This window comes from Sinocyclocheilus rhinocerous, unplaced genomic scaffold (assembly GCF_001515625.1).
Source record: "Sinocyclocheilus rhinocerous isolate Xijiao unplaced genomic scaffold, SAMN03320098_v1.1 scaffold599, whole genome shotgun sequence".
Classification (NCBI taxonomy): Eukaryota; Metazoa; Chordata; class Actinopteri; order Cypriniformes; family Cyprinidae; genus Sinocyclocheilus; species Sinocyclocheilus rhinocerous.
In genome coordinates this window covers 168,464-190,754 of record NW_015652138.1, presented here as the reverse complement: position 1 = coordinate 190,754, position 22,291 = coordinate 168,464, and the positions used below count along the sequence as shown (strand labels likewise).

General features: G+C 36.6%; 1 protein-coding gene across 2 annotated transcripts in view; it reads right to left on the bottom strand.

Annotated features, from left to right (window-relative positions):
- The window catches only part of LOC107713595 (serine/threonine-protein kinase 10-like), a 52,642-nt gene that overhangs the window by 18,834 nt on the left and 11,517 nt on the right, over window positions 1-22,291 (bottom strand). Inside the window, exons 2-9 of one of the 2 annotated variants that reach the window (XM_016519149.1) lie at window positions 20,935-21,099; window positions 12,719-12,767; window positions 12,297-12,446; window positions 8,793-8,865; window positions 6,892-7,086; window positions 6,590-6,671; window positions 3,422-3,562; window positions 470-1,111 (exon numbers count right to left, since the gene is read on the bottom strand). In XM_016519149.1, coding sequence (XP_016374635.1) covers window positions 470-1,111; window positions 3,422-3,562; window positions 6,590-6,671; window positions 6,892-7,086; window positions 8,793-8,865; window positions 12,297-12,446; window positions 12,719-12,767; window positions 20,935-21,099 — 1,497 coding nt within the window. The remainder of the gene's footprint in view (window positions 1-469; window positions 1,112-3,421; window positions 3,563-6,589; window positions 6,672-6,891; window positions 7,087-8,792; window positions 8,866-12,296; window positions 12,447-12,718; window positions 12,768-20,934; window positions 21,100-22,291) is intronic. The other variant, XM_016519151.1, reaches the window with a different exon arrangement.

Genomic DNA, 22,291 nt, shown 5'->3' with positions numbered 1-22,291 from the left:
TCGGTGAGTTGTTAACTAGAGGCTCGTTCTGACCGGATCGTTCGAATCGGTGAGTTGTTAACTAGAGACTCGCTCTGACCGGATAATTCAAATCGGTGAGTAGTTAACTAGAGGCTCGCTCTGACTGGATCTGGATATCAGTTCCAGTCGAAACGCATTTCACACTACAGGATCTGGACTGCAGAGAAGTTTAACCTGTTTAATATCTCCTGTGCATCAGTGATGCATCAGCGATTCCCTCAGTTTGCGTCTTTGATAATTCAAGCATTGCGATCATTTCTCATGTGAGTGAGCACTGATTTGCCTCCAAATTTTGGGCTTTTGTCTGCAATTCAAGATTCAGAAAATCAAGGCTAAATCATGTAGTGTGTCCGGAGCCCTGGTAAATGTTTTACATCAGAACTTACTGGAGAGGGTTTTAGCAAACACGTCCAATTTATACGAAAACATGCCTCAAACACAGACTCACCCGTAAAGAGATGGTGCCCAAGTCTTTGTTGACGGACATATCACTGGACAGGTTCAGGCTGATGTCCATGTTCTCACTCGTCACATCAGAGTATCGTTTTGATAACCTGCCGTTGGCATGAGGCAGCAAACTTTCCACATCCTCGCCAGCCAAAGAGGACATGTCGCTCATCTCAGACATGCGATTGCTCGGCTCCTTGGACTCGGTTCGGTTCAGCATGGCGTGCGGTTGCTGTCTAGGCATTTCCCTTGCACTGTGAGCATCTTCCTTCTCCGGTTCCTCCGGTTTCTCTGGTGCCACCCAGGAAGATTCGGATGACTCTGAAGGTTCTGCTGTTCTCAGCAAGGGAAGCTCTGGTTCGGTGCTCTCGACTGCCTTGGCGTCCTCCTCGGAGGTGGGCGTACTTTTTCCATCCTCAATGCCGGAGTCAGAGCTGGAGGTCTTGCCTGACGCCTCGCTCTCAGGTTTGTCGTGATCCTCCTCTGGAAACCTGTCGCTGAGATCGTCCTCCTGCTCTTTCAAAGGAGTTTCGGTGGACACAGAGGTCCTGGGCTCCTCCTCGAGCTCCATTGGAGCTTCACTGTGGCGATGGTCCCCGTATAAACTGGTCTCACTGGTTTCTGACGGGTCTTTGATGGGGGCCTAGAAAGAACACAGACAGAAAGCGGCTTATGGGACGTAAAGGCCTGACAATTACATTCTTTCTTTCTTCTGTCAGTCCCATTGTGCAGTATTGCATCTGTCACACTTGGAGGCCAAGCTTCACAGGTTTACTACGGTTTGTCAGAGTAAACCAGCAATGCAATGGTTTCCCCAGTACTAAAACTGACTGAGAAAACACATAGAGATGATGTAGTGTTTTTAATAAAGAAGCTAAAGTTGGCAGCAGGCCACATACTGACAGTAAACTCATACACAGCTGCATGCCTTCACCCTTTGTCCTATTGTCCTGTGCTTTAACTCTAAAGAAATGTGGAGGGCATGTCTTTTGTTTCATTTTTAAATGAAGGCCAGATGAGAAGCGTAATTGTATTAAGGGTTATTTTGGAGCACATTGTGCCATGTCAACACATTTACTGTGAGCGGCCTAGAATAGATCTTTAAATGGATGTGAAAGTTGGGTGGGGACACACATGAGCGGAAGAGACGCTACAACAATATTGTGCTTTGAAGGCTACATCAAGGTGTCGTGGCGCCCAGTGCTTTTTGCAATGGGAAACTAGAGGACAGGGTTGCCAAGTCCTTGGTTTTACTGCAGAATCTGACTACTTTTACACTGTTGCCGCAGGTTGTTTTTTAGTCTGCGGATTAAAGTGATCTCCCCCCAACCCCTGGAACTCTATTTTGACTGAGTGGAGCCCCAACAGAGGAGAAAACCATGGAAACACACGATTAGGCTAGTTTTGAATAGCAATTGGGCTGGTTTTGTTTTGCACACCTGGCAACCCTGCTGGAGGGTTTCTACAGATTTTAGACCTTTTTAAGAACAAGGCAATAAAAGGAATAAACTGAAGGGAACATAATATGTCAATATGTTCCCTTAATAAAAAATGTCTACTATGAGTTGTACAGCAACACTTTAAAGTTTGAATATACAACTTATAACAGATCTCCATTATTTATTATACAAAAAATAGCTTTGATTTGAACAGTTCTGGTCAGAAACATTAGAATATGGAAATCATTTTTACTGTACCTTCCTGTAGCTCAAACAGAAGAGCACGATGCTTGCAACGCCAAGGTCATGGGTTCGATTTCCAGGGAAAGCGAGAACTGATAAAATGTATGTCTGACTTGAATGCAATGCAAGTCATTTTGGATAAAAGCATCTGCCAAATGCATAAATGTGAAATGTATCTTCTGATTAACACTGCAAAAAGTGCTGTTCTTACTCAGCATTTTTGTCTTGCTTTCCAGTGCAAATGTCTAAAGATTCTTAAATCAAGATAGATTTACTTGAGAAGCAAAATGACACGAGTCTCGTTTTCTGAGAAATGATCAAAATGAAGTGAGTCTATGATTAAAACAAGAACAAATATCTGCCAGCAGGCTCAGAAAAAAATCTACTTAATTCAAAGGGAAAACAAGTTTTTTAACCCCATTGACAGATCTGTTCTTGTTTTTAGCATAAACTCAATTATGTTCAACAAGACTTCATATCTTCAAGACTTCATGCATCCCAAGTATCTTGAGGTTAGCATGTTTAGATATATGTATTAGTAAACCAAGAAAAAAAAAAATACTGAGCAAGATATTAATTTTTTTGCAATGCATGCAACATTTATTGCCATGACTAAGAATTGAGGACCTTTTGCAGCGATTAAAGACCTTTTTAAGGCATTAATTTGTGGAAGAGTGAATTAAGACTTTGTAAGGCCTTTTTAAGACATTTTTCCTATTGAGTGAAACATTAGCTTATGGCCATACAACCAGGGAAATGCACAATCTCATCTGATCTTGGACGCTTGGCAAAGTTCGGCTCGGTTAGCACTTGGATGGGAGACCGCATTGGAAGTGTTTAAGAGTTCTGGCTGTAATTAATTCATCAATGCATTGCATTGTGGGACACAGCATTCCCTGCACTGCTGCATGCATCTAATTTTGGCAATGATCATCCAGGTATTTTATGCATACAAAAAATGTGCTTACTGTATACATCGTAGCAATGGTAGGAGTTACATAACCAAAATGAGAACATATCTGCATAACTCATCGAGTTCTTGGCATGTTTGCACTGCTTTTGTCTTTCACGGATACACCCGCACTGAATCATGGAATAAACTTTCCATACAATAACAATTGCAGTTGTCAAAGCACTAAACAAACATGTCTCTCTTTACGCCCTGAGCACTTTTCCATGAGCAGTGCATTATTTGTACCCTCTATCTGCATATACTGAGAGATGTGTGATACAGAGACACTGGGGGGGGTGATGAGTGAGAGATGTCAGACCCGTACAGATGAGAGGTCAGCAGGGTCCTCGTCTTCTCCTTCTTCATGATTGTCCTCGATCTCCTCCATCACCTCGGCTTTGGCCTCGGCCACAAGCTCTCTCAGCGGACGGTTGGTCTTCACCGAACTGACGAAAGAATGCTGAAACACAGCACACACGTGGAAAGATTATACATAGCAGTACAAACTCCAAAACAGTTATTCATTGTGCATAACAATAACATGCCACCTTAAGCAGCATGCACAAATAACATGGGCTGGAGAATTGAAATTGGGGGACTTTATTTGTTTTGATTATGTGTCTTTTTTTTGTAGTCAAACCGTAAAACAAATTTCAAATTTCATGTGGCTTTGCAATGTTTAGAAAAGAAACACAATCAAATTACAGTAAATGGTAAGAGCAAGTATTCATATCTGAAATGGTCTTTATTCAGTTTAGTTCACAAATATTTGGACTCAATATTTTGAAAATAATTATAAAAATGATTGAACCCCTTTGACCTTAAATATTTACTTTAAAATTAATCTTTCAATAATTTAACAACTAATTTACATTTGCATGGTTCTCTGATGGTGGTTAATGGTCAAACAAATAAACAAATAAAATATTTAATATTTTTAGTTGGTGTTTTATTTTGTTTATTTTTATTTTAAAATGATTATTCGTTGTCATTTAATTTTTTTATGATTTAATTATTATCTTTACATCAACTCACAATCCCCAATTTGGGAAACACTGCTGTAGTGGAATATGATTTTTTTTATTTATTTGTCATATTCATTAATGTCATGTGGTTTGGGCAGAAATGTCCATCCTTGACCTCTCAGATTGTTGTAGGACTTGTGTTAGCATGTTATTTCACTTTAAATCAGCAAAATTGGCAGTTCATTAAAAAAAAAAAAAAATGTTCTTGAGAGAGTCTGGGGTTTAATTATGAGAAGAGCTGAGTTAGATGAAGGTTGTGCGGTGCTCAGGTACTGAGGACTTTAACTGAACTGTGAAAGCAGCAGTGTAATGGAGAGAAACGCTGCTCTCATCTATTATTCAGCTGAGTTGCACCTTGTTTAATTGAAGCGTCCCTGCTGCCGAGCGTATGTGAGGGCGAGTCAAGCGTTAAAAACATACAGCCAGCAATATCAATTACCGCAACTACAGCCAAAGAAGAAACTACAGCCAGTGAAGAAACTACAGCCAGTGAAGAAACTACGGCCAATGAAGAAACTACGGCCAGTGAAGAAACTACAGCCAGTGAAGAAACTACACTCAGTGAAGAAACTACAGCCAGTGAAGAAACTACAACCAATGAAGAAACTACAGCCAGTGAAGAAACTACGGCCAATGAAGAAACTACGGTACACCCAGTAAAGAAACTACAACCAATGAAGAAACGACAGCCAGTGAAGAAACTACAGCCAGTGAAGAAACTACAGCCAATGAAGAAACTACAGCCAGTGAAGAAACTACAGCCAATGAAGAAACTACACTCAGTGAAGAAACTACAGCCAGTGAAGAAACTACAGCCAATGAAGAAACTACAGCCAGTGAAGAAACTACAGCCAATGCATCCCAATTCACACGACATGCATCATTAATTGCTTCCCAATTCATAGTTTCCAGAAAATAGCCAACACTGACTTTGTATAAAAGTTGCCTTTGTGGAACATTCATATGATGCCCTTAAAGTTTTGATGATCAGTTTAAACTACAGACCGGCCTATAAAGACTTTGACTTTGCAGTAAATGTTTGGCACTCAGGATCTAACAATGATAAATGAACTCAGCACACAACTCTTCACAGAAAAGCATGTACTGCATATCAATGTCACCTTCAGCCCAACAAACACCTGTCTTCCAGGCTGCTTTGTATGCAGCAGAGCGTTAAATGAATATGTAATATGAAACACCCAGAAGAGAGAGTGCTATCAGAAAATGAGCTGAAGTTCCTTTATATTCAGTTTTGTGCTCTGCAGATGCCCAGAATTAACTTTTAACACGCGTGCCAACAGCGAGAGAATTGACCAGCCACAAAATTATTCGTAGTTTATGTAGGAATTACAAATAAATTATTAATGTAAAAATAAATAAATAAATATGGCTCAAACACAAGACATCCCATTTTGATATCTGCATCAAATTAAATTTACAAAAGTGATTTTATACACACAGAAAGCATATTAAATGCAACTAAACTGTCTACTTTAATGTTCCAAATAACTTTTGTGAAAATGAAATGGCAAAATATGAGTGAAATAATGTTCCATCATAATTCAGTGACAAAGATATATTCATGCGAAAATGAAACAACATACTTATTCTTACCTGTAGTTATTAAAATATATTAAGAGAAAATGATCATAAAAGTTTTTATTATATTTTCAAAGATTAAAAACATTTTGCGGAAAAACAGGTACTGTTTACAAGACTGGTAAAGATTTAAAATGACAATTAATTAGATTTTAGGGCTTCGCTGTGATTCCAAAATAGAGCCTTTTAATGACGCATAATTGTTACAATGAATGACATTTTAGTGGGTCTTCTGTAAATTATGGTTAAAAAATGTTTTAAAAAAAACGAATTTTTTGCTCAGAAAAAAATAAAAATTAACTGGACACATTGTAACGTACGATAAATTTTTTTTTAAACTGTATTAAACTTTTTATTGTTTTGCATGAAAACCCCTCTTCGTCTCTGAACCATCGTGTAACATTTAATAATATACATGTAATTAATACAGGTAGAAAACTACTAATAAACGTAAAAGAGTAAATTATCCACTGAAGGAAAAGTGGTTTGACGATTTGTGGGTTGCGATTTGAATTGGTCAGATCATCGTTCTTACGATTTGATGCAAACTATCGTGTTGCTGTTTCTAATAAAACTTCCGGCACGTTTTGACGCCAGTTCAGGACTATTCTGGGCTGTTTTCAAAACAGCACATCTACTCTACATGATCTTTTTCATTTTGTTTTGCTCAGCGGATGGGGTGGAGGTGGAGAAATATCCCAAAGGAAGAACGCAAATTGCTCTAATTCCCTTCATCCAGCGGGATAGGAAGCCGTTTTGGGGTTTTCTGTAGCCGTTTCCTTCATGTGCATTCATTTGCACACACATACCGTCTCGAAATGCATTAAATTCCACATGAGAAGTGTATGTGTGAAATTCCTTACGTCTAGAAGCTGAGCAGTCGTCGGCCTCGTCTCAGGGTTTCTGTCCAAAGCTTTTTTCAGGAAATCGTTAAATTCCATTGACCTAAAATATACAAAACCATAAACATTCGCCCGAGAGGGGGATACGATCTCTTATTGTGCAATAGTAATGAAATAACATTCGACAGCCATTCTTTTTCAACATTCAGTCATATTCTAGAAATGTTAAAAGCTATAAATCTAAGAGAAAAGCCCCAGTTACGCTCATCTTTGGAAGGAATCTTACAGTAATGATGTAAGTCACTAAAATCTTTGTGGCTCACCACTTGGCAGGCTGCTGCAGGGTGGGAGGCTCAGACTTGGCAATTTTTAGCAGGACCCTCATGGGGTTCAGCTCGTGGTGAGGCGGCTCTATCTGAGCCAGCTCGATCAGCGTGATGCCCAGCGACCAGATGTCGGCTTTGTAGTCGTATGGAGCGTCCTTCATGGTCTCGCACATCACCACCTCTGGAGCCATCCTGAACATACAGGACACATCAGGAACGATCCGCCTCAGAGCCGGTTAGAGCAAAACCAAAGAGCTTGAATGCATTCCCAGTAAGGAGACGAGTATTAAAAGACAGATATGCAGATATTTAGCCAGCAGTGCTAGGTAGTAACCAATTACAAGTAATCGAATTTTAAAAAGTACTTGTAATTTTAAATATTCGTAATCAGATTACAGTTACTTTTTATGGATTACATGATTACATATGTGACCCTGGAGCACAAAACCAGTCACAAGGGTCAATTTTTTGAAACTGAGATTTATATACCATCTGAAAGCTGAATAAATAAGCTTTCCATTGATGTATGGTTTGTTAGGATCGGACAATATTTGGTCGAGATACAACTATTTGAAAATCTGGAATCTGAGGGAGCAAGAAAATCTAAATATTGAGGAAAATCATCTTAAAGTTGTCCAAATGAAGTTCTTAGCAATGCATATTACTAATCAAAAATTAAGTTTTGATATATTTACGGTAGGAAATTTACAAAATATCTTCATGGAACATGATCTTTACTTAATATCCTAATGATTTTTGGCATAAAAGAAAAATCTATAATTTTGACCCATGCAATGTATTGTTGGCTATTGCTACAAATATACCCCAGCGACTTAAGACTGCTTTTGTGCTCCAGGGTCACAAATATAATACGCACTGAACTTTCAGCAACTGAAACCGTTTTGGAGGGCTGAAATTATTGACCCGAAACAGTGACATTAAATCAGAGCTCAGTGTAAGCGGCACATGAACCGATCATTGCTCCCTCTTTACTACTAACTATAGTACAAAATAAACATGAGGTGTTGAAAGAAACAGAACAACTTCCTGAAATGAATGTAATTACTCAATCTTTCAACCACAGAAAGACGTCAATAAAAAAGCTTGGAAACAATGTCACATAACTTCACATTTACCTCTAGAAAGCTGTCCATAGCTCGTTAGTCATTTAGCATTCTAGCATTCTAGCATTTTGCTAAATTTATGAACTATACTACAAATTCATTATATTCCAATTATCCTGTTGTCTTCATTATTAAACGTGTGTTTGAATAAATCTGTCATGAAAACAAGTTATTACAGCCACTACAGTAGAAACATAATTATATAATTAAAAATCAAAATGTTTATAAACACTTAAATGTAGTGTTGATTATTTGAGTGTTGATTATTAAATAAATTTGATTAATTGATTATTAAATAAACAATATGTTCATTTTTGATTTTCTGTGAAATGAAAACTCTAATTTTGGTTTCGGTGCTTTGGTGTGAAATTCATTTCTGTGCATCCCTAATATTTTTCTTAAAAGCCTATTTGTTCTTATATATGTAATGATAATGTAATAAACCAGCAATTATTAATTATAATTGTTTTTTTATATAATTACATAATTCTATTTTGCATAAAATAACGTTTATTTTTAAGTAAAACATATAATGTTAAAAATTTATTTTTGCATTTTTTTTTTTTTGGTGAAATATGGCTCATTTTTGTGAAATATTAAATTTTTAATTATCATAGGACTTTTATCTAGTGACTTGCATGAAGAGCCTGTTTGCAGCCAGTAAATATTAACAGACTGCAGTAAATATTAATAAGGATGTTGTAATTAGATCAACCTTCATACCTTTCTGCCTGAAGTGATTATGACAGCAGATCACTGATTTATAGCACTTACCAATATGGAGTCCCGATAAAAGAGTCTCGTCTTTGAAGAGTTTTTGTGTTTTTTGCAGAAACTCCAAAATCCGCTGTAACAAAAAGCAGAAACTGCATGAAGATTTTATCCCAGTTTAAAAAAATGTCACATTGCAATCAGTAAAACCTCTAATATATAAGTTACACTACCATTCAAAAGTTTGGGATCAGTAAGATTTTTAAATGTTTTTGAAAGAAGTCTCTTCTGCTCATCAAGCCTGCATTTATTTGATTAAAAATACAGTAAAAACTGTAATATTGTGAAATATTATTACAGTTTAAAATAGCTGTGAATATCTGTTTAAATGTAATTTATTTCTTTGATCAAATCTGTATTTCCAGCATCATTACTCCAGTCTTCAGTGTCACATGATCTTCAGAAATCCTTCTAATATGCTGATTTGCTGCTCAAGAAACATTTATTAGTATTATTATCAATGTTGAAACATTTTTCCAGGATTCTTCGATAATAGACAGTTACTTAAAATAGTAAAAATAATTTACAATATTAGTGGTTTAGACTCTATTTTTAATCAATTAATTGCTAGTTTTTTTTTTTTTTTGTAGATTATATTTGATATTGCTGCTTTTTGCTGCTGCTTTTCCAGTAAGGGTTGAGAAACACATGCATGATTGTTCCGTCTATCAAATGCAGGGTTTGGATATATATTTATGTGTCTCCTCAGTCATCCGTGGAGCTGATGTTTGGAGGAGCAGCATCTGAAGCACGTTTAAAGTTTCTCTCACAGGAAGCAGTAAAGGACTGATACTCTAGTATCTGACATTCTGAGCTACCATTAACCAACACACAATGAAGCCACATTCAGTTACACGTTAAGCAGCATTCAGAGGGAATAATTCTCTCATTCAATCACTAAATCCAGTGAGACTTGAGTAGAGAAGTGTAATGAAATATTATAAGTCAGCTCTTGGCAAACGTTGTTTGTGTGTGTGTGTGTGTGTGTGTGTGTGTGAGTGTGAGAGAGAGAGAGAGAGTGTGTGTGTGTGTGTGTGTGTGAGTGAGAGAGAGAGAGAGAGAGAGAGAGTGTGTGTGTGTGTGTGTGTGTGAGTGAGAGAGAGAGAGAGAGAGAGAGAGTGTGTGTGTGTGTGTGTGTGTGAGTGAGAGAGAGAGAGAGAGAGAGAGAGTGTGTGTGTGTGTGTGTGTGTGAGTGAGAGAGAGAGAGAGAGAGAGAGAGTGTGTGTGTGTGTGTGTGTGTGAGTGAGAGAGAGAGAGAGAGAGAGAGAGTGTGTGTGTGTGTGTGTGTGTGAGTGAGAGAGAGAGAGAGAGAGAGAGAGTGTGTGTGTGTGTGTGTGTGTGAGTGAGAGAGAGAGAGAGAGAGAGAGAGTGTGTGTGTGTGTGTGTGTGTGAGTGAGAGAGAGAGAGAGAGAGAGAGAGTGTGTGTGTGTGTGTGTGTGTGAGTGAGAGAGAGAGAGAGAGAGAGAGAGTGTGTGTGTGTGTGTGTGTGTGAGTGAGAGAGAGAGAGAGAGAGAGAGAGTGTGTGTGTGTGTGTGTGTGTGAGTGAGAGAGAGAGAGAGAGAGAGAGAGTGTGTGTGTGTGTGTGTGTGTGAGTGAGAGAGAGAGAGAGAGAGAGAGAGTGTGTGTGTGTGTGTGTGTGTGAGTGAGAGAGAGAGAGAGAGAGAGAGAGTGTGTGTGTGTGTGTGTGTGTGAGTGAGAGAGAGAGAGAGAGAGAGAGAGTGTGTGTGTGTGTGTGTGTGTGAGTGAGAGAGAGAGAGAGAGAGAGAGAGTGTGTGTGTGTGTGTGTGTGTGAGTGAGAGAGAGAGAGAGAGAGAGAGAGTGTGTGTGTGTGTGTGTGTGTGAGTGAGAGAGAGAGAGAGAGAGAGAGAGTGTGTGTGTGTGTGTGTGTGTGAGTGAGAGAGAGAGAGAGAGAGAGAGAGTGTGTGTGTGTGTGTGTGTGTGAGTGAGAGAGAGAGAGAGAGAGAGAGAGTGTGTGTGTGTGTGTGTGTGTGAGTGAGAGAGAGAGAGAGAGAGAGAGAGTGTGTGTGTGTGTGTGTGTGTGAGTGAGAGAGAGAGAGAGAGAGAGAGAGTGTGTGTGTGTGTGTGTGTGTGAGTGAGAGAGAGAGAGAGAGAGAGAGAGTGTGTGTGTGTGTGTGTGTGTGAGTGAGAGAGAGAGAGAGAGAGAGAGAGTGTGTGTGTGTGTGTGTGTGTGAGTGAGAGAGAGAGAGAGAGAGAGAGAGTGTGTGTGTGTGTGTGTGTGTGAGTGAGAGAGAGAGAGAGAGAGAGAGAGTGTGTGTGTGTGTGTGTGTGTGAGTGAGAGAGAGAGAGAGAGAGAGAGAGTGTGTGTGTGTGTGTGTGTGTGAGTGAGAGAGAGAGAGAGAGAGAGAGAGTGTGTGTGTGTGTGTGTGTGTGAGTGAGAGAGAGAGAGAGAGAGAGAGAGTGTGTGTGTGTGTGTGTGTGTGAGTGAGAGAGAGAGAGAGAGAGAGAGAGTGTGTGTGTGTGTGTGTGTGTGAGTGAGAGAGAGAGAGAGAGAGAGAGAGTGTGTGTGTGTGTGTGTGTGTGAGGTCAAAAGATTAGTAAGAGATCTTTTGCTCTGTTACAAAATCTAGTGAGCTGCCTAAATAGAAAGCATTTTAAGGCACATCACAGCCACACACCTGATCATTTTAATATGTCCTTGCTGAATAAAAGTATTATATGAATGGTACTGACTACTATTAATTGGTAGCGTATTATGGTTTCCACAAAAATATGAAGCAGCACAATGGTTTTCAACATTGATAATAATCAGAAATGTTTCTTGAGCAGCAAATCAGCATATTAGAATGATTTCTGAAGATCATGTGACACTGAAGACTGGAGTAATGATGCTGAAAATACAGCTTTGATCACAGAAATAAATTACATTTTAACAGATATTCACATAGAAAATATCTGCAAAATGTTTAATTTTAGTGTATTTTTTTATCTAATAAATGCAGCCTTATTGGGCATAAGAGATAAAATTAAATTAAATTAAATAAAGGTGGCGGCTGCCTATGCGGACAATAAACATCAAGGCTGCTCGGTCACACTTTATTATAAGGTCCCATTTTCGCTATTAACAAACCATTAACTACGAATTTTGCCTCAATAACTCCTAATTTGCTGCCTATTAATAGTTAGTAAGGTAGTTGTTACGTTTAGGTATTGGGTAGGATTAGGAATGTAGAATATGGTCATGCAGAATAAGGCAGTACTTATAAACAGCCAATATGTTCATTATAGGCATGCTAATAAGCAACTAGTTAATAGTGAGAATTGGTTCCTAAACTAAAGTGTTACCGGCTGCTCAGTAGGTTCTGGAACAGAATTATTGGCCCTCATCAAATTAGAACAAGTTTGTGTGCTTGAGAAAAAAAAAGACAAAAAAGCCAAATAAATGGCCTTCATCCAGAAGAGAAACCTCAGCACAAATCAGCTAGTTTAATTCTGTAACTGTGGTTGTCAGTTTTAAACCGCAGCCGACTGGTTCGCTTATATACGAACCTAGCTTGATGTCTCCGTCCAGCGTGAGGAGGATGTTTCCAGCCTTCAGGTCTCTGTGGATGATCTTCATGCTGTGGAGATACTGAAGAGCCTCCAGCATTTGCTTACAGACCACCCGGATCTGAGGCTCTTCAAGACCCCTGTCCAGCTCTGAAAGATACCAACAATACACACAAAATTCTGTCAACGTCAAACACGCACTCAAAACTTGAGTTCGAGAGGCAAGGCAGTGTAACCAAAGGCATTGAACTCTGAGTGACCTTAAAATACCCAAAATAATGCAATATCTTTTTAAACTTCAGGAATAAATGTGTTTGCCTACTCACCCATGAGCTAACGACCAAGATCATCAGAGGGAAGCTGCAGGGGGCTTTTATAAACATGATAAGATGAAGGGAAGCAATAGGAGATTCAGGTCTTACCTAACATGGTGGCATCGACAGCACCTCCGGGGCAAAACTCGATCATTATCTGTGGGGGAAATGAGGAACAACATGAGAGGGTTTAGTTCAGAGAGATTTCTGGCTCATTCAGACACAGAAGAACTCAGTGGAGTTGAAAGAAAAGAGCCATTTGATGTAAACAGGAAAAGGTGGTGCAGTGTATGTGAACAATATCAGATTGATGCAGTTTATTTGAGAATCTGAGGAATTAACTTCATGACTCTTATACTCTTATATGTGTCCCTGGAGCACAAAAGCAGTGTTAAGTCGCTGGGGTATATTTGTAGCAATAGCCAACAATACATTGTATGGGTCAAAATTATTAATTTTTCTTTCATGCCAAAAATCATTAGGATATTAAGTAAAGATCATGTTCCATGAATATATTTTGTACATTTCCTACCGTAAATATATCAAAACGTAATTTTTGATTAGTAATATGCATTACTAAGAACTTCATTTGAACAACTTTAAAGATGATTTTCTCAATATTTGTATTGAAGATTTTCAAATAGTTGTATCTCGACCAAATATTGTCCTATCCTAACAAACCATACATCAATGGAAAGCTTATTAATTCAGCTTTCAGGTGATGTATAAATCTCAATTTAGAAAAATTGACCCTTATAACTGGTTTTGTGCTCCAGGGTCACATATTACCATTCAAAAGTTTGGTATTAGTAAGATGTTTATTTATTATTATTACTATTATTATTTTTATTTTTTTAAAGAAGTCTCTTCTGCTCATCAAGGCTGCATTTATTTGATCAAAATACAGAAAAAAACACAGTAATATTGTGAAATATTATTACAATTTAAAATAATGATTTTCTATTTTAATATATTTTAAAATATTATTTATTCCTGTGATGCGCAGCTGTATTTTCAGCATCATTACTCCAGTCTTCAGTGTCACATGATCTTCAGAAATCATTCTAATATGCTGATTTATTATCAATGTTGGAAACAGTTTTGCTGACAAATATTTTTTGGAACCTGTGATACTCTTTTCAGGATTCTTTGATGAATAAAAAGTGCAAAATAACAGCATTTATTCAAAATATAAGTCTTTTCTAACAATATAAGTCTTTACTATCACTCGTTATCAATTGAACACATCCTTGCTGAATAAAAGTATTAATTTCTTTCAAAAAAAAGAAAGAACAAACAATTACTGACCCCAAACTTTTGAACAGTAGTGTACTGTATATTGTGACAAAAGATTTCTATTTTGAATAAATGCTGTTTTCTTTTTTTTTATTCATCAAAGAATCCTGAAAAAAGTATCACAGGTTCAAGATTGCTTAGAAAAATATATATATATATTTCACAATATTACTGTGTTTTTTTTTTACTGTATTTTTTTTTATAATCAAATAAATTATTCTTTAAAAAAACATCAGAAGGCTTACTGATCCCAAACTTTTGAACAGCAAATAGTTTACACAAACTAAAAATCAACTGCTGATTTTCCACCTCATGATTATTAAATCAGTCTGGCAGGCAAGCAAAAATTGCCCTGAGATGATGATAATTTGTGTGAAATATAGTTGGCATAAAGATTAAACTGCACAAACAGTTTAGTGAAAGGTGATCATTTACACTGCATCTTAACCAGACACGACACAACAGGCTTCAAGTGACCAGAAATGTGTTTGTGCTCACTGCAAGAGAACATTCTGCATGCGACACAAGTAATTTATCAAAATATTTAAAAAGGTTTGCTGCATGGTTGAAACACGCTAGGCGTATGAAAAATTGCGTTTTTTAGAGGATAGTCCAACCACAAGAACAAAGTCAGATTGTGAGAGTCTGAGCAAACTCACACATGCACAGGAGAGATTCCTCGAGCGCCTACACGCATATCTCAGACAAATGCATCAAGAGGTTAAACAAACAGAAACGACAATTCCACAACACTGTTAATAATGACTGAAAAACTCAACTGAACCCATTCAACCTGCTGAATAATTAATTATGATGATTATCACTTTCGCCTCACTGGCACAGAGCTCCACACTTACATTTAGACGCAACAGACGGCTAAAAGCATGATCGCGAACATGGATTTTCCTTGACGCTTTAAAATAAAAGATTTGGATGTAGCATGTTGACATGGAATGGAAACTTTACAGCCACCTGTCTACTATTTTAATAGTATGTGAAACAGCATGTAGTATATAATAATTCATGTGTTAAACACTATCATGCTACTTTATCGTCATTCTATGCAACATCGACAGTTATTGAACTGAACTGAATCAACACTGAATTGAGCTGAATAATGACAACAGTCATCTGTAGAGCTGCTTAGAAATAACTTCAGAATTGATGCATTTTGCAATGCTTTGAAAAGCTGCTTTGAAACTATTCTGTATTGTATACAACTCAATCAGAGTAGCCTATTTGAGAACTTCAGAGGGGAATGATTCAGAAATTGTTAAGAAATTGCGAATGTTTTTAGTGAAAGAAACCTTGAGTAACATTGACTGAAGTTCAGATTATAGCCATTTACTGTTCTTCACAGTAAGTAATGTCTTCACATAGCACTAGTCAGAAAAAAAAAACAATCCTACTGTTGACCTTTGCTGAGATACTAGACACAACATTCATTTCTGATAATGTCGAGGCACACTGGACTGAAGCAGAGAGAGTGTGTGATGGCGATAACAGAGGATAAGAGTAGATTATGTTGCTGTTGAGCGCACAGATAGAGGAGAGACAGCTGTCTTGAGCTCACATTTAATTTATTATTTAAGTAAAAATATATTTCTCGTATAGGCCTATTTATCGTTATATTTATAGGCCAATAGCCTAGCTTTATGATGTTTTTCTCCGCTCGCAGGTACATGATGTATTGAGCGCACAGATAGAGGAGAGACAGCTGTCTTGAGCTCACATCCTTTATCCGGCTGTTTAATTGGCTCTTAGACAGTTTACAAGAGTTCCGAAAATCCCATGACAGTTTGAGCCCTGACGCATGAGGACAGAGATCTTCACACACCTGTTGCATGTTTACACGGCTGCTGAACATCTACAGACTTCAGTCGACAACAAATCAGTAAAAAATATATACCTGTAGGTGATGCTATATATATGTAAGGGACAATTCACAGCTAGCTGTGCATTAAACAATTTTAATGCATGATGTGGAGGCAAAGAACCACCCGACGCAAAGCAGACTGTTAATTTAAAATAATCTTGTTGGTTAACGGTTAATAATCGGTAAACGAGCGTCGGTTATCGGTTAGGAAAAATAACCAAAATGAACATCCCTATATCCAACATTACAGCTATTATTACAAGATCCTGAACATACAGTCACTAGATATCACAGAACTACAAGTTTTAAGATTTGATGATTTGTGGGTCAATGGCAAATAACCATGAAAAAAAGGAAGAAAAGTACCTGCATCTGTGCGTCTCTCTCTACAAACAATGAAGCTGTGAGTTTAGTTACTGCTTTAACTCCTCATTGCTGAGACATATAAATGTAGTGATTCAGTATCAAAGTTATTTTAATAATAAAAATCGTGGGGCAGCGCTGACAACAAGTTTATGTGCTCCTGGATGTTTCTCTGTGTGCGAGTGATGGGTGTGTGTGTGTGTGTGTGCGCACATCAATTAAAGCAGTGCATTAATATAGAACAGTGATTAAACGGACTTGAATCTACCTGGGCATTAATAGTCATTGCTTGTATGAAATCTATAGTGAAATGCATTTTTTGAATCACAGATCCGGACTCAAAGAATTTTTTTTTTAAAGATATATGAAGAGTTTATTTGCAAAAGCAGATAACTCAGTTTTTTGTTTTTCAAAAATCATGTTTTTTATGACGTTATCATGTTTTTATTGTGTTAGTTAGCTGTATTTTTTTGTTATTTTTAACCTAATCAAAATAACCCAACTGCAGTTTGATTGAGATTAATTGAAATGCACAATGAAAAAAACATGATTTTTGAAAATTGTTAAAAACGGAGTTATCTGTTTTTGCAAATGAGCTCTTCACATTATAAAGAAAGACCTTTAATTTCAGGAACACCTGTTGACGTAATACAGACTGGAGAAACCAGTCGCTTTGAGTTTAGCATCTACATCTACATCAGTTGCTTTCTTTCTGAAATGTCTGGAATACTCCAAATGACACACATTGATGCCCACAGGTTCAGGAAGGCAGAATAACTAGTCCAACCACAAGAACAAAGTCAGATTGTGAGAGTCTGAGATTACTTAGTTACTACAAGTATAAATGCGATTTATAAAATATTTAAAAATTGAGCATTTTTTTAATTACAAAAAAAAACTATCAAACTTTAAAATAAATAAATAAATAAAAATAACAGCCAACACTATAAATTTAAAAAAAAATTAATTTTAAAAACAAAACAAAAAAAACATCGTTTAATGGCCATTTTTTCTGTTTTGCATTTTATGATTACAAACAAAATGGCAGGAAAATATATTTATTTGTAAATGAACAACATTTTGCTAAAATGGTTTACCAGTTTCAAATCAAATCAAATTTCCCACATATAATAGTTCAGTGAAATGAGGTACATAAATTTGGCATGAAAGCAGGAGAACTGACATGTATTACTTAGAGAGCTACAATAAAACAGAAATTAATAGAAATAGATGTGGAGATGGGGTGGTGGAGGGATGCCGAATGACCTGTCACATCACAGGTGAACAATGTGATAACCCGCACATTTAAAAAGGTTAAATATGACCCTGGAGCACAAAATTTTCTCAATATTTAGATTTTTTTGCACCCTCAGATTCCAGATTTTCAAATAGTTGTATCTCGGCCAAATATTGTGCGATCCTAACAAACCATACATCAATGGAAAGCTTATTGACCCTTATGACTGGTTTTGTGGTCCACGGTCACAAATGGTTAAACAATGTTTAATATTACTGTTTTGAAGTCTATTTTGTAATGCATTGCCAGAGGTAAGTTTACAGTGTGAATTTGTTTTTGTGGCATTCAACTGAAACTGTGACCACTTCAGAAATCCCCCATTCTTCTCACACATGTGAATGCCAGTGTGCTGACACATGCATTACTGTTTACTACACGCTGATTCACATAGTAATGAAACAATCAGTTGTGCATTGCTTATGTCTAAATGTGAACGATCAAAATGCTTAAGGTCTGATGCTTCTGTATCAGTCATCTCGACACACTCAAGTTAAAGAGAACAAGTGCTCGTTGTTTGACAACAAGTGTGCAGTCGTTTCCTTTCACAAAACCCCACAAACATTCCCATCTGAGTGCTTTTCATCGAGAGACGCCTCGTCCACACCCAGATATGTTCGTCTGTGACAGTGAAGGATTGCTCCGACAGCTATTACAGGCGTCTACTGACGATCTCAAAACACACCTCTCGCTTTAGTATGAGAAATGTAACATACGTCAATGCTAAAACTTTTCTAGTATAGCTCTATTACTAATCTATCAAACATTTACAGCTTAAAAGCAATGTATAAAGCAATAGAGTGCTGCGGTCATGACATATATGACCCTGGACCACAAAACCAGTCATAAGGGTCAATTTTTTTAAATTGAGATGTATACATCATCTGAAAGCTGAATAAATAAGCTTTCCATTGATGTATGGTTTGTTAGGATAGGACAATATTTGGTCGAGATACAACTATTTGAAAATCTGGAATCTGAGGGTGCAAAAAAATCTAAATATTGAGAAAATCATCTTTAAAGTTGTCCAAATGAAGTTCTTAGCAATGCATATTACTAATCAAACATTAAGTTTTTATATATTTACGGTAGGAAATTTACAAAATATCTTCATGGAACATGATCTTTACTTAATATCCTAATGATTTTTGGCATAAAAGAAAAATGTATAATTTTGACCCATACAATGTATTGTTGGCTATTGCTACAAATATACCCCAGCGACTTAAGACTGCTTTTGTGCTGCAGGGACACATATTTTTGTAGACCAACCTGGAAGTTCACATCACCCTGGTTTCCTCAACAAAAACCTAATAGGATTTTCCATTGGCTTTTGGATTACTGCAGAAAAAAAGCTCTGTGATCAACAAAAGATTCTTGCACAACAAAATGATTCTTACACATTTTGTTCATCATGATAATCTTCACAAATAAACACAGCTTTTATGAATTTTGAAGCTTAAATACATTCGGCAGAAGCTAACTGTAGGTTATAAATGAACTATACCATGGTCACGTGACTTCAAACATGAATGTTTGCCAAGTCTTTGAGTCTTTATTCAATTTTAATGTAATACATGGTTAAATCACCCACTGAATGATAATTAAAAAAAAATAAAAAATGTGTTCATCAGTAGTTGATGCAATGTTGAAATGCTGAGAAAACACGTCATAATATTGAAATGATTTCTGTCAAATGCTGTGTGGCCTCTCAATTATCTTTGTAATTATAGTCACCTGACTAATGACTGGTCTTTGTGTGAATGTCCACCAAACTGAAGATGTGTTACATTAGAAAGGAACATTTAAAAGGAATGCTTTTGCTATTGTTTGAATAATATATAATCAACAAAAAGTAACTGTAATCTGATTACAAAATGTACAAGTACTTAATTTTTGCAATCTGATTACGTAATCCAGATTACATGTAATCAGTTACTGCGAATGTTTAGTATTTAGGGTTTGTTGAAAAGGAAGTCTCTTTCAGACGAGCAAATTTACCTTCACACTGAGGAATTCCAGCAATGCTTTATAACCGGCTCCGCGTGAAAACTCACTTTTACAGGCAGTTACCTTGACAGCACGTCGTCTATGGAGTTACAATAGTCCACTACAAACATCCACATTCACTTAATAACTTCTATATAGTGTTCAGCTACTTGTCCCACACTGACGAACAACAATGTGAAGTATTGCACTTAGCGAATCATTGACATATTATAGATATCGTAACAAAATTCACACAGCAGTAAAATACAGCCATCAGTCCTGATTAAGATTGTTAAATATGGTTTCGCTCATGCACTGTTCAGTTATTAACCAGACAGCCTTACATTTTCAGGAGCACAAGCACATTTTCTGTAAATGCTGTCTGTGAATCATCAAATCTCATTAAATCTGAGCGTGGAGGTTGCTTTGTCATTGTAAAATGTTGTGTGAACACCTCTTAGAGAGAAGGTGGGAAATTATCATGAAAAACATAAATATGCATGGACTTCTGTGACACGATAAACACTATGCATGTACAATATGGTTAATTTAAAGCTTAATATTTGATACTAGGAGGAAGTTTATGTGCTCTTATTTGGAAAGCGAATATTAAGCTATCAAACCTGCAAATTGTCTGTCATATCAAGGAATGGTTAAAACACATTCTGTGCCAAAAAGACCAGAATTCAGAACTCCCCGGGCTATTTTCTTTATTATTTTGTTTATGTTTGTTTTTTCCTGAAGAAAGATAAACATACATAGTAATGAAAGCCAAAATATTGAATGTCATGGATGTATATTTACTGAGAAATCCACTGTTTTGTAGAGGGGCATCAAAAAGCCAATTTTCACCTGCGATTTGGAGCCAAATTACCGGGGGGTAGAAATGACTTTAGAAAGATGGCAGCATCGTTATATTATTTTTATACAGAGATTGGTAGGTCTATTAGTAAAATCTGTTGACTTTAGCAATATTTGTTGCATTATATGCCAATGGTCACAGTCCAAAAATGAGGAAAAAGCACTTTTTGAGTTTTTTTTCCAACGTTTGCATGGCTATAACTCAAGAAGTATTAAAGATACCTTAATATCATTTTAGAGTTTACTAATAGACCTACCAATCTCTGTGTAAAAATAACATCATGATGCTGCCATCTTTCTAAAGTAATTTTTACCCCCCTGTAATTTGGCTCCAAATCGCAGGTGAAAATTGGCTTTTTGATGCCCCTCTACAAAACAGTGGATTACTCAGTAAATATACATCCATGACATTTAATGTTTTGCCTTTCTTCTTCATTTACGTGTTTCTTTCACTAGAAAGAAAATGATCAAAATCAATATTTTTAGAGAGGACCTCTGGTTGAGTTAACACAGAATGATGGGGGTGTGTGTATGACGTTTCCAAAGATGATTAATTTAAACCCGCTGAGCAATTCAGAAACTATGTCACGCAGCACACCTTGTAGTGTTCAAGAAAGCTCAATTTGCTCCGTTTAACCATCTTACCGACAGCTTGTTGTCGTAGAAGAAGGCATCGAGCAGTTTGACGATGTACTGATGGTTGCAGGACGCTAAGATGTCGATCTCCACCATGTAGTCCTCCAGCTCCTCTTCACTTTTGGTTTCGATGACTTTGGCTGCAGCTAGTGCACCAGTTTCTTTATTCTGGGCCTGAAAAACAAACCAGTTCACATCAAAACAAAGTCAGGGTGATTCACATGATTTTCCCGTTCCATGCTCGTCCCTTGGGTGCAGTTAATTCACCAGGCCTCTGGGATTCAGCTTTAGTTCTCCATTAGACCTCAAATAATGGGCATTACTGCTGTTGATGAGGCGACAGTGGACTTAATGCAGCCATTGATAAAGGTTTGATCGGTGTTTAAAGGGGAAGGATTGGGGGGACATTTTATATTTAGATTTTTTTTTCAATGCAAATAAGAATGTCAAAGATAAAGCTAATAATAATAATAATAATAATCTACTTTAAAATAATTTGTCAAGTTTTTATAAATGTGGGTCAAAGACGAAAAAGGGTTTAAGCATAAAAACAATAAGTGTAATACTACTTTAAATTGTTGTTTTTCCCCAAAAAAATTAAAAAGTTTTCTGTTTAATTTAATTGCAATTTTGTTTTTGTTTTTCTGAGCAAAAAATAAATATCATACATTTTCCCCTGATTTACAAAAGACACCCACTAAAATATAATTCAGTGTAACAATCTTGTCAGGCGTATTTACAACAAAAATCAGTTTATAACATATATTTCTAAAGAATTTTATACTCATTTAAAACACAATAAAATGTAATAAGCTCCTTTATTCTTTTATATATTTTAATATGTACAGGTCAGAATAAGCATGTTTGAATTTTTACATAAATATTGTATTCATTTTTTGAGGAGTCAAACCACAACATTTTAAAATGTGAACTAACCATGCTTTGTCATAAAAATTTAATTATCTAAATTTTTAAACATATTGACCTTGATGACCTTGAGGGTTTGCAACTCTGCTCTATATATAATAATATAACTTCCTTTTTTTGTTGTTGTTTTTCTCTCTCTCTCACTGTGCATTGTGGTCACACCAAATACCTTTTGATTCAATTTTTAAAATACTGATGAGCAGCAAAGCAGTTTTGTTAACTTTTTTCCATATGTGACCCTGGACCACAAAACCAGTCATAAGGGTCAATTTTTCGAAATTGAGATGTATACATCATCTGATATTTGGCTGAGATACAACTATTTGAAAATCTGGAATCTGAGGGTGCAAAAAAATCTAAATATTGAGAAAATCATCTTTAAAGTTGTCCAAATGAAGTTCTTAGCAATGCATATTACTAATCAAAAATTAAGTTTTGA